At 44.3% G+C, this 18,627-nt stretch overlaps 1 protein-coding gene across 2 annotated transcripts in view; it reads right to left on the bottom strand.

Annotated features, from left to right (window-relative positions):
• Positions 1-18,627, bottom strand: part of CCDC148 (coiled-coil domain containing 148) — a 306,991-nt gene that overhangs the window by 153,480 nt on the left and 134,884 nt on the right. For both annotated transcript variants that reach the window (XM_040357922.1, XM_040357921.1), the window contains exons 4-5: positions 4,319-4,422; positions 903-985 (exon numbers count right to left, since the gene is read on the bottom strand). In XM_040357922.1, coding sequence (XP_040213856.1) covers positions 903-985; positions 4,319-4,422 — 187 coding nt within the window. The remainder of the gene's footprint in view (positions 1-902; positions 986-4,318; positions 4,423-18,627) is intronic.

Here is an 18,627-nt window from a genome sequence, read left to right as displayed (position 1 = left end):
CCATAGTAATTTGAATCAGACGGCAGAATGGGTAACCCTGAGATTGGATCAGGGAAATCAATTAATTAATGAGTCTTCATCAGGGTGCTCCACCGCCATTGAGGGTAGGGGAACCCGGAAGTGTAGCCGGGAACCCTACTGCACATGTGCGAGGCCCCACTCCTCTCTCCTATTGGCCCGGTGGCCAGGGGAGAAGGAGGGAGCTCCGCAGTGATGTCACTGCTCTGCGGCAGGGACTCCCGGAAGTGGGAAAGGATACCTGAGGGGAGGAGGAATAAGATGAGCGGAAGTTGCACTTTTGGGTGGAACTCCGCTTTAACCTTAATGGAGAAAAGCTATAGAAAGAAGAAAAACGCTTCTACAAAAAGTTGGTGTCATTTTTTCCATTTTGTCATTTTTTTTAATCTTTTACAATTTTACATTTGCATTAAGTCATGTCGATATCACAGTATGACAGCCAGGCAACTAGAATTTTCTGAAGGTGAGTGAAGGTTGCCTACACATTTCCCTTAGTAAAAGTTTTCTTCTTTAAAGGGCACAGCGGCGTTCACCAGAGCCGCAGAGAACACTGGATGGTAATGTCTGATAAAATACTGTAATATATAAATAAATAAATCCTGCTTTCAGTTCATTTCAGCCCTGACTGACAAGTAGCTTTTTCTGCCATCCTATTCATCTCAGCACTTTGTTCCTAGCAGATTCCTGAGCCTATGGGCTGTTAAATTAAATGTCCTGCAGCATTTACGCAGGCATGTGCCCTTGGGTGACCTCTATGATTAGCCATATAGCACAGCATTGCAATTTTCTGATCTTCCCAATGTAACAACCTACTGTACATGGAAACCACACGTCAAGCCATGCAAGGCATGTACAGAGAATAAAGCACTTCATGAATTACTCACCAAGGTTGACCATATCTGCAAAAAAAGGACATAATGTACTTTTATCTTCCAGGAAGGTCTGTAGCTGAGATTCCACTTTTTCTCTGCAATGATCAGTCAGATGACAGATAAGTGGAAGAAAAGATGATAAATAAAACTCTCTTAAAAGCCAAAAGGCATTTTATTTGTAGTTACAGATCCATTAATCCCATTTAACCCTTTCTTTTATATGGACATACAGTATATCTTAGTTTAAAGCATTATTAAACCCAAAAGCAAACATTTAATTTTATTGCAGCTTATCAATTCTCAGATGTGATGGCTGCATTCGTTTTTTTGGGGGCTTTCTTCCTTCTTTTTTTATCTGGTTATCCAACCAGCAAGTCTGTTGTTTTTTTAAAAGCAAAAGCTCTTTAGCAGAATGTATCAGTTTACATGGATGAGAACCACTTAAAGGGGTTGTAAAGGTAAACATTTTGTTCCCTAAATAGCTTCCTTTACCTTAGTGCAGTCCTCATTCAATTACCTCATCCTTCCATTTTGCTTTTAAATGTCCTTATTTCTTCTGAGAAATCCTCACTTCCTGTTCTTCTGTCTAACTACACACAGTAATGCAAGGCTTTCTCCCTGGTGTGAAGTGTCGTGCTCGCCCCCTCCCTTGAGGTGGGAGGGGGCGAGCAGGAGAGTCAGGACGCCCACTAACAGACAGCTCCTTTCTCTATCTCCAACGTAGAGAGCGTCCTGACTCTCCTGCTCGCCCCACTCCACCCTCAAGGGAGGGGGCGAGCACAACACTCCACACCAGGGAGAAAGCTGTGTGTCCTATCTGTGACCTGCCTTCTTCCGGTGTGGTAAACCACACTAAGTTAACAGGACCTAACAGGTTAAAACTTGCATGAGATTTTAGTGATTGATTTCAATGCCGTGTACACACGAATGTTTTCGGGTTCTAAAAAATTACGTTTTTAAGGGTCTAGAAAAAACGACGTTTTTTTCAACCCGATCATTAAAACGGCCTTGCCTACACACAATCGTATAACACGTACGACGGCACTATAAAGGGGAAGCTCCATTCGGATGACGCCACCCTTTGGGCTGCTTTAGCTGATTTTGTGTTAGTAAAAGACGATTTGCTCTTTTCTGTCTGTAATGCCGCGTACACACGATAATTTTTCGGCATGAAAAAAAAACAAAGTTTTTCAGCATGTAGAAAAAACAATGTTTTTCCAACTTCATCATTAAAACGACGTTGCCCACACACCATTGTTTTAAAAAAATGCTCTAGCAAAGCGCGGTGACGTACAACACGTACAACGGCACTATAAAGGGGAAGTTCCATGCGGATGACGCCACCCTTGGGGCTGCTTTAGCTGATTCCGTGTTAGTAAAAGACGATTCGCGCTTTTCAGTCTGTTACAGCGTGATGAATGTGCTTACTCCATTATGAACGGTAGTTTTACCAGAATGAGCGCTCCCGTCTCATAACTTGCTTCTGGGCATGCACGGGTTTTTAACGTCGTTTTAGCCCACACCCAATCATTTTTTACAACCTGAAAAACGACATTGTTTAAAAAGTTGTTAAAAAATGCATCATGTTCGAGTTTTTTTTTTGTCGTTTTTCAGAACCCGAAAAATTATGTGATGCCCACACACGATCATTTTAAATGACATTTTTTTTAAAACAACGTTTTTTTCATGCCGAAAAATGATCGTGTGTACGCGGCATTACAGCGTGATGAATGTGCCCCCGTCTAATAACATGCTTCTGAGCATGCGCGTTTTTTTCACGTCATTAAAGCCCACACACGACCATTTTTTACAACCTTAACCACTTCCATACAGGGCACTTATACACCTTCCCGCCCAGACCAATTTTTAGCTTTCAGCGCTGTTGCACTTTGAATGACATTTGCGCGGTCATGCTACACTGTACCCAAACTAAGTTTTTATCATTTTGTACCCACAAATAGAGCTTTCTTTTGGTGGTATTTGATCACCTCTGGGATATTTATTTTCTGCAAAAATAAAAAATAAATTACCGAAAATTTAGAAAAAAAATAGTTTTTTTGTTTCTGTTATAAAACATTGTAAATAAGTATGTTTTCTCCTTCACTGATGGGCACTGATGGTACTGCACTGACGGGCACTGATAAGGCGGCACTGATGGGCACCGATGAGGTGGCACTGATGTGGTGGCATTGATGGGCACTAATATGCAGCACTGATGGGCGGCACAGATGGGCACTGATAGGCGGCACGGATAGGCGGCATGGATGGGCTTGGATAGGCGGCACGGATGGGCACGGATAGGTGGCACAGATGGGCACTGATAGGTGGCACGGACGGGCACGGATAGGCGGCACGACGGGCACGGATAGGCGGCACGACGGGCACGGATAGGCAGCACGGACGGTCACTGATATGCGGCATGGATGGGCACTGATAGGCGGCATGGATGGGCACTGATAGGTGGCACGGATGGGCATAGATGGGCACTTTTGTATGTGTTGTACTAATGGATGCCAATCAGTGCCAAACAATGCCTGCCAATCAGTGATGCCCATTGTGGGCACTGATTGGCATCCATTGCGGCACTGATTGGCATTCATTTTTTGTGTCCCCCTCATCCCTGGTGGTCTAGGGTGGCATCTTTTTTTTTTTTTTTTTAATCCCTTTTTTTTATCCCTATGGCCATCCCTGGTGGTCCAGTGGGCATCCCTGATGGTCCAGTGGGCATCCTCGGGGGGGGCTGTGCTGATAATCGATCAGCACAAACCCCCCCCCCCCTGTCACAGGAGCAGCCGATCGGCTCTCCTCTACTCGCGTCTGACAGACGCGAGTGAGGAAAAGCCGATTACCGGCTTTTCCTATTTACATTGTGATCAGCTGTGATTGGACACGGCTGATCACGTGGTAAAGAGTTTCTGTGAGAGACTCTTTACCTTGATCGGTGTTGCGAGATGTCAGACTGACACCCTGCAACAACGATCGCCACGATGCATATGACGTCCAGTCAGGATTCTACAACCACTTTGCCGCCGTCAATATGTCATTGGCGGGCGGCACGTGGTTAAAAACATTGTGAAAAAATAGAGCATGTTCGGAAAAAAAATTGCCCATTTTTTAGAACCCGAAAAATGTTTTGAAGCCCACACACGATCGTTTTTATTGACATAAAAAAAAAAAAAACATTTTTTAGAACCCGAAAAACGGTTGTGTGTACACGGCATCAGTCTACTTTATAATCACTGTAATAATAAAGGACGCCTTATCATTGAAAGTATGGGGTAAGAATACAACCTGCTCACATTGAGAACAATCACATCTCATATTACTAAACCAAGTCAAATTGCTGGACAAGAAAACAACGTAGAAACTGAACAAATTACACGTTTAGCGGCCAGTCACATTTTAATTGCAGGTTTTCACGTTCTTACCGACTTTCGCTTAGTCGCTTGTGCTCCTTCCACCATACCACTGAATGCTGTTTGATAAGAGTTTGGTCTTTTGTTACTTTACATGCATGCTGGGTTTTCTTGATCTGTGTGAAGAAAAAAGAAAATTCTAATTCTGTCTAATTGACCAAAAACTCTTATTCATCACCTGTAATCGCAGTTAGCGGCAATGCCTAGACATGGCAGCTGACATGTTTCAATTGTCGTCAGCTTTATTATTAATAATTACATTTATTTTCAAACTGAAAGTCAGTAGAGCAATGTAATTGTCAAAGCTATAATGCCGATTTATTAGTTGTTAATAATTTATTACGTTTATTTTTATTTGACTCCCCCCCACATGAGAAAGCGTTTGTAAACTCTAACAATTAACTTGTCTTATTTGGTATTTTGGTTTGGTAAATATACAGAACTACTGATAAGTGCGAAAAATACTTGTTAATCTTGTCAATTCCAGGCACTTTTACCCCCTTCCTACCCAGGCCAAATTTTCACACTTTGAATGAGTAAATTAATGAGAAAAATCTCCTTTCATGTTGTGTCCTTTACCGGTCTACTAGGCATCTCGTTCCACAAGTACATTTTCTGTACTTTTGAACTCTAAGGACTATATATCCCACGGTACCTTGCTGTCTGCAAGTAGTGATTCTTGTACTGACTCCGTCTCCTGAAACTCCTCCTTTCAGTGCCTCTGTAGTTCAGAAGGCAGGCTCTGAGAAATGTGTGACAGAGCAGTGCCTACCCAAAGGGCATAATAAATATGTGTAATAGAGCTGCACGATTAATCGTCAAGAATCGTTATTGCGATCTTTTTCCCATTGCGATTCTTGACACAGGGTTTCACTATCTTTGACATGAAAATAATTTTCTCTCTGCACTTTGGTATGCAAAGAATTTCCTCTCTGCTCTCAGCCAAAAGTCAAAGTCTGGGCAATCTGCCAAGTTTTGAAAACATTCTTTATCAGTGGAAAGTTAAATCTAAACATTGTATCACATTGACTTCTGTATGTAAATTAGGAACGTTTAACCACTTAAACACCAAACCTTTTTCGGACAGCGCTTTTCAAGTTGAAATCATTATTTTTTTTTGCTAGAAAATTACTTAGAACCCCCAAACATTATATCATTTTTTAGTAGAGACCCTAGAGAATAAAATGGCGGTTGTTGCAATATTTTATGTTGCACTGTATTTGCGCAGCAGTCTTTTTAAATGCATTTTTTTTGGAAAGAATTACTTTAATGAATAAAAAAAAAATAGCCAGTAAAGTTAGCCCCCCTTTTTTTTTTGTATAAATGTAAAAGATTTTACGCCGTGAGAATCGTGAGAGAATCGTGATCTTCATTCTAAGCAAAAAAATCGTGATTCTCCTTTTGGCCAGAATCGTGCAGCTCTAATGTGTAACAGAATTAAAGGAAGTAAGGGCCAGATTCACGTACAAGAGCGCCGGTGTAACGTAACCCGTTTACGATACACCGCCGCAAGTTTCCAGTTTTAGTGCCCGATCCACAAAGCACTTACCTGGAAACTTGCGGCGGTGTATCGTAAAGACGTCCGGCGCAAGGCGGGCCAATTCAAATGGGCGTGTGCCATTTAAATTAGGCGCGCTCCCGCGCCGGACCTACTGTGCATGCTCCGTTTCGAAATTCCCGTCGTGCTTTGCGTGCAGTGACGTCATTTTTTCGAACGGCGACCCGCGTAGCGTAATTCCAGATTCCCGGACGGCTTACGCAAACGACGTTGATTTTTACATTTCGACGCGGGAACGACGGCCATACTTTATACAGCAATACGATTGCTGTGTAAAGTTAGGGCACCTAAAACGACGACTAACTTTGCAACGGGAAACTAGACTAGCGGCGACGTAGCGAACGCGAAAATCCGTCGGGAATCGCCGTAACTCCTAATTTGCATACCGGACGATGGTTTACGACGCGAACTCCCCCAGCGGCGGCCGCGGTATTGCATCCTAAGATCCGACAGTGTAAAACAATTACACCTGTCGGATCTTCTGGCTATCTATGCGTAACTGATTCTATGAATCAGTCGCATAGATAGAAACAGAGATACGCCGTCGTATCTCTTTTGTGAATCTGGCCCAGAGTTTTTATAACGGATGAAACCCTAGAGATCTATTCTGTCATAAATGCTTCTTCTTGCCTGTGACAGCGGTATTGCACACTGAGCCGCGCATGCACAGCTCAGAATACATTTAGACCCCTTTCACACTGGAGGTGGTTTTCAGGCGCTTTAGCGCTAAAAATAGCACCTGTAAAGCTCCTGAAAAAAGCATCATCTGCAATTTCAATGTGAAAACCTGAGTGCTTTCACACTGGGGTGCTGCGCTGGCAGGACGTCAAAAAAAGTCCTGCAAGCAGCTTCTTTGAGGAGCTTTACACATACTTAACAAAAAGTAATAGCTGTGGGGGGTGATTAGATGGAGAATATGAAAATATAGTTGTTAGGTGTGGGTAGGGTAGGCTTCTCTGAAGAGGAGGGTTTTCAGGGATCGTCTAAAAGCTAATAAGTAGCAGAAAACTGGACAGATTGGGGTAATTGTGCTAATTTGCGGTGCATACTAGTATACTATGGCATAAACCTCCTGGGGGTCAGTTAAAAATATTATTGGTGTTAAATTTCCGCTTTAAAATGGCAATACACTATTCGAATTTTGATTGAAAAATCAAAAGGAGTCGGGTGGAAAATTGTCAGTTGAAAAGTGACTGCAGTCAATCAGCTTGTAGGCAGGTGCAGTCTGTACTCCCTACTGCAGGTGGCGCTGGACCGATGCAGCAATGTAGAAGGGGAAGGAAGTTGTGAGGAACTTGGTTCCTCTATGACTTCCTGCGGTCACAAGGAGACAGCTATCCGATTGGATGCTGGTGCCCTATGTGATTCAATTGCCATCTTGGGTCAGGTGGAGTCTACTTAAAACTCTGACTCCTGGGTTTGGCACACTTACTGTATGTGAGTGGCTAGTGTAGGGATAGGTTCACTGTCTGACAGGGACAGTGCTTAGAGGTAGGGAAAGGTTCCGGAGGAGTAGGGATATTACAGGGAGTACGTCTACCTCTCTTCAGGAAGCCTCCCCCACAACTTTAACCACTTGCTTACAGGGCACTTTCACCCCCTTCCTGCCCAGGCCAATTTTCAGATTACAGCGCTGTCACTCCTTGAATGACAATTGCACAGTCCTGCTCAACTGTACCCAAATGACATTTTTTGAATTTTGTTCACACAAATAGAGCTTTCTTTTGATGGTATGTAATCTCTACTGGGGTTTTTATTTTTTGCTACACAAACAGAAAAAGTTTGAAAATTTTGAAAAAAAGAAAAAAGAAAAACAGTTTAATAGTTTGTTATAAAATTTTTCAAACAGATCATTTTTTATCTTTCTTTGATTTGTGCTGATGAGGCACTGATAGGCTGCACTGATCGGCCCTGATAAGGTGGCACTGATGGGTGGCCCTGATGAGGCAGTACTGATAGGTGGCACTGATGGGCACTAATAGACACTGGTAGGTGACAATGATAGGCAGCACTGATAGGTGGCACTGATCGGCATAGTAGGTGGCACCGGTGGGCACTGCTTAGCAACAATGAGTGTGGAGTATGCGTGACCCATGTCCTGTTTACACTAGCCGGCAATCTACTTTTTTTTTTTGTCTCCTCACGCTGTTAGCGTGAGGGAGAAAAAAGACGATTACCGGCTTCTGTTTACATCACGTGATCAGCTGATCATTGGCTGACAGCTGATCACGTAGTAAGGGGCCGGGATCTAATGGACTCGCTAAACACAGAGTGGCGCCGGGGCTGGGCAGGCAGCACATGCACAGGAGGACGTACTTGGACGCCCTCCCGGCAATTTAGGCCCGTGCTGCAGCCGCCTTTCGGCTACAGCGCGGGCGGATAAAGGTTAATTCAAGAATTTTACATTTTATAATTGGTTTTTAGCTGCAAATATGTGACTCTTGGGTGAAGGTTGTTTTCTGCTTTCGACGCATTAACTTCAGGGACAACATGTTCAATTACTGCCTAATACAGCCCGTCCACTTTCAGGTGCTATTATCACAAGATAATCAATGTTAATCACTTTACCAGTCATAATGTTATGGCTGATTGGTGTATTGTAAAGCCTGTACAATATGAGCACTAGATAAAGCAATACTAAAATTGAATTAAAGTAACACCAGCCATGGTAAGGAGGATGCGTCTGTGTCAGCGTTAGGGGGATTACCATTCTCTATTTGTCCTGGTGAACAAGGTCACCAAGAATGAAAGTGAAATAAAACCCCAAATTTTGAGTTGTCACCAGGATAGGAACAGAGAAGACATTTTCCAATGGGTACACTAGTTATGGTGTCCTTGGTGGCAACCAGAGATTTCTGACTTTGGAGGGATTTCCTCTCATGTCCTGTTGTCGCTAATGCTGTTTTTTTTTTAATCTTTAATTGGGCTAGTTCATAATTTAAATTTGAATGGAGTTCCACTTTACGTTTAGTGATGCACCTCTTCCAAAATACATAAATCTGATTAACCACTTAACGACCGCCGCATGTACATATACGTCCACAGAATGGCACGTACAGGCATATGGGCGTACATGTACATCCCCGCCTTTCCAATTTAAATGCATTTTTTGCTGTAAAAATGACAATGGTCCCAAAAATGTGTCAAAATTGTCCGAAGTGTCCGCCATAATGTCGCAGTCATGAAAAAAATCGCTGATCGCCACCATTAGTAGTAAAAAAAATAAAATAATAATAAAACTATCCCCTATTTTGTAAACGCTATAAATTTTGCGCAAACCAATTGATAAACGCTTATTGCGTTTTTTTTACCAAAAATAGGTAGAAGAATACGTATCGGCCTAAACTGAGGAAAAAATAAAATTTATATATGTTTTTGGGGGATATTTATTATAGCAAAAAGTAAAAAATATTGAATTTTTTTCAAAATTGTTGCTCTATTTTTGTTTATAGCGCAAAAAATAAAAACCGCAGAGGTGATCAAATGCCACCAAAAGAAAGCTTTATTTGTGGGGAAAAAAGGACGCCAATTTTGTTTGGGAGCCACGTCGCACGACCGCGCAATTGTCTGTTAAAGCGACGCAGTGCCGAATCGCAAAACCTGGCCCGGGCATTTAGCTGCCTAAAGGTCTGGGGCTTAAGTGGTTAAAAAGAAAGATTGGTAGGTCAGGTATAACAGATTTTCACTTTTTATTGCTAAGCGATGAGGTTCTCCTATTAAACTGTTCAAAATGAGATAGGCCTCATAAACCTGTTAAAAGCAAATAGCCCTGTGAGACTAGGCTGTTCAGCAGTGGAAAGAGATGTTCAGTTTCAAACCAGCTAGTGAGCCCAGATCTGCTTAAGGTCTCAATTTTAAATAGCTGATTGTGTGGGTGTGATGGGGACTCCCCGCTGGCCAGCAGTAGGGGGAAGTTCTAAAGTAAAGTGAAAAGCCTCTTGAAGTCCCAACATTCCATCAGAACTGACTGTACACCTGCTCTGAACCTAGACATTTCATAGCATGGTAAATCCACTTTTTTTACTTTTACATAATGCTATGTTTATCTGACGAGCTGTGCATTGGTGGACTGCATTGATCTTTACACGTAATAATTTTGGGGTAGATTCACAAAGGGCGTCCTAACTTTGCGGTGGCGTAGCGTATCGTGTTTACACTACGCCGCCGTAAGTTAGCGAGGCAAGTACATGATTCACATAGTACTTGCCCTCTAAGTTACGGCGGCGTAGCCTAAAGCGGGCGGGGCGCCTAATTCAAAATAGGCTGAGGGGGCGTGTTTTATGTTAATTTGGTTTGACCTGACGTGATTGACGTTTTTTTGGAATGGCGCATGCGCTGTCCGCCTACATATCCCAGTGTGCATTGCGGCAACGTACGCCGCACGGGCCTATTGGTTTCGACGTGGTCGTAAGTGACGTACATCCCTATTCACGGACGACTTACGCAAACTACGTAAAATTTTCTAATTTCGACGCGGGAACGGCGGCCGTACTTAACATTACTATTCCAGCTATTTGATGGAATATCTTTAGGCCTGATAATGCGTTACGTAAACAGCGTATCTGTACTGCGTCGGCCGGGCGTACGTTCGTGAATAGGCGTATCTAGTGATTTACATATTCTACGCCGACCGCAATGGAAGCGTCACCTAGCGGCCAGCCTAAATATTGCACCCTAAGATAGGACGGCCCAAGCTGTCGTATCTTAGATAGGTTTAAGTGTATCTCTGTTTGAGAATACACTTAGGCCCCGTACACACGACCGAACATGTCTGCTGAAACTGGTCCGCGGACCAGTTTCAGCAGACATGTTCGGTCGTGTGTAGGCCCGAGCGGACAGGATTCCAGCGTACATTTGCCCGGCGGACCGGTTTCATCATACATGTTTGCTCGTCTGTACGCGGCCTTAAACTTAGGTTGGCGCAGATTCCGAGTTAGGTCGGCGTATCTACTGATATGCCGACCTAACTCTTACTGAATCTAGCCCTATGTCTTGTTTTCTTGTGCTTTATGAGTGAATCTGAGGCTTTACCGTTTCATTCATCTGGATGCAACTGAGTTTGTAGCAGCCTTCTTCATGTTGTCTATCATTTCTCCAAACTGCAAAATAATTGCTCCCTTCACACCTGACAAAGGTAAACGTGGTACAAATCATCTGCAGCGATGTAACCTTTATATGCGGGATGTGGGGATACCTGCCAACAAGTCCATCAAGTAAATGAAGCACACAGGGACACTATAGCTACACACTGTACTAAGGTGCCTTTTCACATATTACTCATAAGGTCTATTTCCTTGGTGTTAATACACAGATATCATACTTATTCAAAATTCCATCATTTTAATCTCATTATCTTGAAGCAGCAAGAGACGTCAATAAAAAATTATACACAATGAACTGGATTTCAATTACGCAGTCTCATAGACCGCTCTTGTTCGGTCTTTTCAATGATAACAGATCACGATGGTTGATCATTTTACATCTTGTACAATATATTTTTCTAAAACTATGTTTTGATGCTTGCGTAGGAGTTGGAGGACACAATGAAAACAAAGCGACTGAAAGTTCACCATCGAAGGGAAGTACCTGGCTTTCCTAAAAAAAAAAAAAAATTGATGAGAGAGGTGGGTCGTCTGGAAGAGATCCCCACTGCTGTGTTGTTGGGTGCTGATTTAGGTACCCTTGTTTCTTACTATGCCCTTGCTAAGAGCACCCAGGATGCTCCCACGGAACTCTCTGGACCTACCAAGGTACTGTTTACAGATGTTGGGGTAATATCTGGGCAACATGTGGATGGACAGAGGGAGGGGGAGGGTGGAGTTGAAGTGCAAGGTCCTCCTTCTTCAGAGACAGGAGAGGAGACCCCGTTGCTTGTGAAGGTAACTGATGTATGTTCCAATGATGCTGCACTGGTAAATGTTAAAATGTGATGATGATGATGATGATGATGATGATGATGATGATGATGCATTGCCAGTATTGGTGGTCACCTGCATTGCCAGTATTGGTGGCCTGATCGTAGAACAGCAGGAGGAGGTCTCTGGGCCCTCTCCCTGTTCTGACCCAGTAGACTCCACCTCTGTTGAGCCTTAGCAGCTGTCCTTGTTTGCTACAGGACTGCTGGCTGGCAGTGGCGTAGCGTGGGGGGTGCCAGGGGGGCCACCGCCCCGGGCGCAAAATTTAGAGGGGCGATGTCACAAGTTTGGAGAGGAGGGAGCACCAACAACAGATGGAGCCGAAAAAGGGTTAATACTGCCCACAATGCACCTCTGCAGAGGCGCATTGCTGGCGGTATTACCGCGGTGTCCCATTGTTTTCAATGAGAAGGAGCGGTATACACACTGCTCCTCTCACTGCTCCAAAGATGCTGCTTGCCAGAATTCTAAACCAAGATTTCATCTTCCCTCGTTTCATCTTGTGAGGAGAAAATTCATGTCTGTAGGCCGGAGGGACGCCATGGGAAGGGGACAGAGGGACTACATCTCCCAGCAATCTCTGTCCGCATGGGGAACTACAACTCCCAGCATGCACTGCGTATGTAATGGGGCTTCAGCTCCCAGCCTGGAATAAGATGTTACAGGACTATATGTCCCAGCATGATTTTTTCTATAGATGTACTACAGGTCCCAGCAATCTCTACATACCCCAGCCTGCTCCCCTCCCCCTCTTCAGGGGTAATTTCACCCCACACTCCTCTCCCACCAAGGGTGGTCGGTCCCCTCCCCCCAGGATAAGGTTGGGCCTGTGGGGGTGGGGTAAAGGGCGGTGGTAGATGAGTGGGGTGGTGGGACTGGGGGGTGCAATCCCCCATGAGGAGGGGGAAGGGAGCAGGCTGGGATATGTAGAGATCACTGGAACCTGTAATATCTCCATAGAAAAAATCATGCTGGGATATGTAGTCCACAGCATCTTATTCCAGGCTGAGAGCTGAACCCCCACTACTTACACAGTGCATGCTGGGAGTTGTAGTTCCGCATGTGGACAGAGATTGCTGGGAGTTGTAGTACCCTTAGAGCCTGAGCAGAGGCGGCAGATTACACAGACACGTTGTGACCCACCTGTAGTCTGGCCAATGGCTCCTCCCTCTGGAGCTCTGTGTGGGGGATTGTCCCTCCTCCCCTGCTCTCCACACACCGACACCCACATCTCCACTCAAAGGTAGAACGCAGAATGGTGCTTTACCAAAATGCTATAATTTATTATTTGTATTAGCATTAACATTTATTAATGCGTAAGGCACTCTCCAGTGTCTATGCTTTCCTTTACCAGTGCTCAGATATACAAGCTCTTCAGCTATACATAAAAAATCCATCTTCTCACTCTCTCTTCATGTAATGGGCCCGGCAAGTCTCAGTGTAGTAACTACAGCAATGTTATTTATCCTGCCACACTTTAATGAACTTCATCTCTCTCACTAACGTCCATCAATACAGCTATAACAGCACAGACTGTTGTTGTGAGAGAGAATGCCATAAGCTGGACAAAGTTTATGAGTGCCATTTTCCTGTCACTGGACATCTTTCTCTTTACTGCTTCCATATCCTCCCGCAAACGGCCATACGGTGTAATTAGAGCTGCTCGGCAGGATTCATTTGCTGTGCGAGGACGTATTTATGTCCAATAAAAGCTATTAATCATTTTAAGATGCCTCATCTAAATTTTTTTAACTATTCCTTATTTTTAAGAAAAACACAATCAGCCAATAAAACCCTTATATTTATGGATATTTAGAAGAACGATTTGGTGTTGGGTAATAAAATCTGTGATCCATGAAGGATACACTGGATCAATACAATAATATTGACTGAATACGGACTGGTGATTTTTCTCCATCAGTTATCTGTCCTAGAATGGTCATCTGGCTGGAACATTGACCCATGTTTTTTCAGGGAATTTGAAAGCAGCATGAATTGTTTTTTTAAGGTTTCCTGGTAGGTATTACAATATAGATTCTGGATTTATGTATTCACTAACTATTGCATTTCAGGCGGTATAAATAGCCCTTTTCAAATTTATAATTTTTTCGTAATCCCTTGAATAACTAAAGGCGGCCATACACGGTTCGAATTTTGAAAGAATTTTCTTTCGAAAATCGTATCAAAGAATTTTCGTACGTATTTCGCACCGTTAGTGGGCTGCAGCAACAGTCGATTTTTGTGCGGCAAACAAATTTGAGCAATCCTAATTTTTTTAAAAACAAAGGATTTTCTGATCAATGATGGGAAAATTGTGCGAGAAATGTAATAGAAAAAAAAATGTGCATGTGCAAGAAAAGAATATTCCCGGAGAGAAACTAATATTTTCGGCAACATGAAGATTTTGTCGGCCGAATTTCGAAAATCAATGGTGGCATCATCGGATCACAAAAAAAAAAAACTTTCTGATTTTTTAAAAAAAATGTGTTTGAAATTCGACCGTGTATGGCCTGCTTAACACTGGGAGAGGGAAGGTGAGGACACGGACCCAGTTAGGCTGCATTCACACCTGAGCGTTTTGTCGCCTGAAGCGCGACGCTCAAAAACGCTAGAGGGGAAAAAATACATTATTCCCTATGGAGATGGTTCACATCTCCACTCCAAAACGCCTGACGCCGAACGCCTGAAGCTCAAACAAGTTCCGGACCCTTTTTTTTCGCGCGAATCGGGCGGTTTGGGCGTTTGAGCGTTTCTACCCTGTTTCCCCGAAAATAAGACACCGTCTTATATTTATTTTTCCTCCAGAAATCACACTATGGCTTATTTTCGGGGGACGTCTTATTTTTTTTACCAGAAAGTATGGTACAACAGTATGGAGCCGACCTTACCGTATTTATGGGGCTGCTGACACCTCTCCGGTCACTTAGAGATACCGTGGAGCAGATAAGAAGGGCTGCACGACTTCTTTACAGCTCCTGAGCTCCACACCAGTACAGTACGCCTATCACGTCTTGTTTTCCCGCCCGCGCCGCTACGCATACGATATGCCATCGCTACGTCTTATTTTCGGGGATTCGACACGCCATCGCTACGTCTTATTTTCGGGGGGGATGTCTTATATTTCGATCTTGCGTCGAAATCCCGCTACGGCTTATTTTCGGAGTACGTCTTATTTTCGGGGGAAACGCGGTATTTCCCATAGAAAGTAATGGAAACGCTCGATTCAAGTGACTAGCGCGACAATGAGCGTTTGCTACGGGCATTTTGTCGCTTTAATCAAAAACGTCGGACGACGCTGTATGCAAACGCGCAAATAAGCATGAATACGTGCGGAAAAAACGACCGAACGACCTACGCTCAGGTGTGAATGCAGCCTAAGGGAACACAGTTTTTTCATACAGCGCTGTCAACCCAAAGCTGGCCATTGCCGGAATGAATTTTGACTCGTTCCTGGAAAACCGGCTGAAATTTGATCGATGTGCCTGTCGGCACCCTACCGTCCGATATACTTTGAAGGAAGAATCAAAGGAACTGAGCGGAAAATTGAAGTGAACAGCACCTGCAGCCAATCAGATGCAAGCACTGTTTGGCTATCTTGACAGCCAGCAGTACTGACTGTCAGAATACAATACCAACAGCAGGAGATTCATCCATCTGCGCTGTTTAGCATGTTCGTTTTTTTCAGACTGTGTGTACGGCCAGTTTAACTAAATCATCGCTTAGATTGTAAGCCCTAACGAGCAGGGCTTGCTGATTCCAACATAATTGTATTGTAATTGTACTGTCTACCTGCATTTTGTAAAGCGCTGTGTAAACTGTAGGTACAATATAAATCCTATATAATAATAATAATAATAATAATAATAATAATAATGAACCTGCTTGCAGAAGCAGTACAAGGATAACTTTATCATATGTGCTGCATCTCCATTCATTGTATTGTACAATTAATATGCAGGCAAAACAGATGTGACAAAGGCAGGCCATACACGGTGCAAACTAAGAAATTTGCACGATTCCCCTGTCAACACAGGCAGTGTTGACAGGGGAATCAACAATTGTCTTGTCCCGATGAGTCCCGGAGGGAGGGGTGGTTCGCACCAAGTATGGCCAGCCTAGGGCAAGCCATAGTCATCTCTAAATTAGGTCAGTTTGACAAAATCAGTATCCTTTAACCACTTGCTTACTGGGCACATAAACCCCCTTCGTTCCCAGGCGAAATCTCAGCGTCCGGCACTGCGTCGCTTTAACTGACAATTGCGCGGTCGTGCGACGTGGCTCCCAAACAAAATTGGCGTCCTTTTTTCCCCACAAATAGAGCTTTCTTTTGGTGGTATTTGATCACCTCAGCGGTTTTTATTTTTTGCGCTATAAACAAAAAAATAGCAACAATTTAAAAAAAATATATATTTGTTTTACTTGTTGCTATAATAAATATCCCAATTTTTTTTTTAAAAAACTATTTTTTTTCTCAGTTAAGGCCGATACGTATTTTTTGACGTATTTTTGTAAAAAAAAAAAAAAAAAATCGCAATAAGCGACTGGTTTGCGCAAAAGTTATAGCGTCTACAAAATGGGGAACAGAATTATGATTTTTTTTATTATTTTTTTTTTTACTAGTAATGGCGGCGATCTGCGATTTTTATTGGGACTGGGATATTGCGGCGGACGTATCGGACACTTTTGACACAAATTTGGCGCCATTCACATTTATACAGCGATCAGTGCTATAAAAATGCACGAATTACTGTATAAATGTGACTGGCAGTGAAGGGGTTAACACTAGGGGGTGAGGAAGGGGTTAACTGTGTAGCCTGGGTGTGTTATAACTGTGTGGGGGGAGGGGGGTGACTGGGGGAGGGGACTGATGCTGTGTCTCTATGTACAAGAGACACAGATCGGTCTCCTCTCTCCCTGACAGGACGTGGAGCTCTGTGTTTACACACAGAGCTCCACGTCCCTGCTGTCACCTGCCGTGTCACCGACGATCGCGTGTACCCGGCGGACATCGCGGCCGCCAGGTACACGCATCGGGTCTTCGGCGATGCGCCGGGACAGTTTTTACCCGCCGCGCGCCACCCAGTGGCGCGCGCGGGTAATGCACATAAAAGGCCGTGTTTAAACGGCCACTTGGCACTTGAGAGCCGCGCTGCGGACGTATTTCGTCTATAGCGCGGATCTCAAGTGGTTAAATGACGTCTGTCAAAGGGACATGCTGGAAAATTGTATCAATCATTAGCTACAGCTGCTATTCAGTGTATTCTGAAAGTGGGGAGTCCTGAATCTACCTCACTTGTGTGCAAGGAGGAAGCTGAGTTTTTTGTTCGGCCTGCTGAAAGAACTAGCTATCTTTGGCCAGCTTAGGAATGTAGAACCTCTGCAGCAATTTTTCCTATAACAACACTGTATCCTGGCCTAGGCCGACAAGGCCCAGGCCCAGGGCAGCACTTTGCAGGGGGGCAGCACGAAAAGAGTACCCGACGGCCTGCGCCACACTGTTAGGCAATTTAGTCAAGCGCCCCGATAAAGCAGCCGTGGGGGGGGGGGGGCCTCTTCTAATTTTGACTGTCCTATCATCCTGGACCACAAACCTTCCTCACTGTGCTATATGTTTCTACTGCACCATTGGCAAATTATCAGAAATTTGTGCTTAAAGTAGAACTATAGGCAACACTTTTTTTTCATTTTGGATAGAGTAAGGGAGGATTATAGCCCCTGTCAGTTTATTGTTTACCATATCTGTCCATTGCAGAGATTTCCCTTCACTTCCTGCCCCATAGCCAAACAGGAAGTGAGAGGAAATCTATGCAAATTAAGGGAATCCATTGCCCCCCAGGCCATCAGAACTAGTGTCCCCACTCGAAAATTTCAGCGTGGGTCTTAAACAGCAAGGGGCGTGGCCTTGAAAGGAATGGGTGGGTCATATTTAAATTAGGGGGTGCACGAGTTTAGTCAGGCCTAGGACAGCAAAAAACCTAAATACACTACTGTATACACACTTCTGTTAGAGATGTACCATTACCATAGTTTTAGGGAGAGAATGGCATACTGTACAAAGAGAACAGTGTACACAGTAGGTTTAGAACTACTGTATATACCGTATTTATCGGGGTATACCGCGTGCCGGCGTATAACGTGCACCCCTAACTTAGGGAGATAGTTTAAGGGAAAAAAAACGAAAATTTTTGCCCTGCGTCGGCGGCCTTGTCCGGCGTCCATCTGCGGCCTTGCGCGGGGTCCGTCCAGCCTTGTGGGTATCCGTCTGCGGCTTTGGAGGTGTCCGTCTGCGGCTTCCTCGCGGGGTCCTTCCAGTCCATCCGCACCTTGCCCGGGGTTGCAGCGGTGTTTGTTTTTGAATTAGGCGCCGAGCCGAGAGGAGCCGGATTTCCTGTGTGTTCGGCTCCTCTCGGCTTGTCGTGGCTGCGGGCGGAGCTGAGCGTGGCCGAGCCTAGCCGAGTGCGCAGTACACTCGGCTCGGCTCTAGGCTGCGGCACTCGGCTCCTCTCGCGTGGCTGCGGGCGTGGCCGAGCCTAGCCGAGAGCGCAGTACACTCGGCTCGGTCTATTTTGGCGGCGCCCGGGAACAGCAGTATCGGCGTATAAATGTGTTATGGTCTGCTGAAACCAAGGTTGAACTTTTTGGCCACAATACCAAAAGATATGTTTGGCGTAAAAACAACACTGTACATTACCAAAAGAACGCTGTACCCACCGTAAAGCATGGTGGTGGCAGCATCATGCTTTGAGCTGTTTTTCTTCAGCTGGGACAGGGGCCTTAGTCAAGGTAGAGGGAATTATGATAAGTTACGAATACCAATCAACATTGGCACAAAACCTGCAGGCTTCTGC

This window comes from Rana temporaria, chromosome 6 (genome assembly GCF_905171775.1).
Source record: "Rana temporaria chromosome 6, aRanTem1.1, whole genome shotgun sequence".
Lineage (NCBI taxonomy): Eukaryota > Metazoa > Chordata > Amphibia > Anura > Ranidae > Rana > Rana temporaria.
Note: the sequence above shows the minus strand (reverse complement) of the source record. Positions and strands in the feature narration are given on the sequence as shown.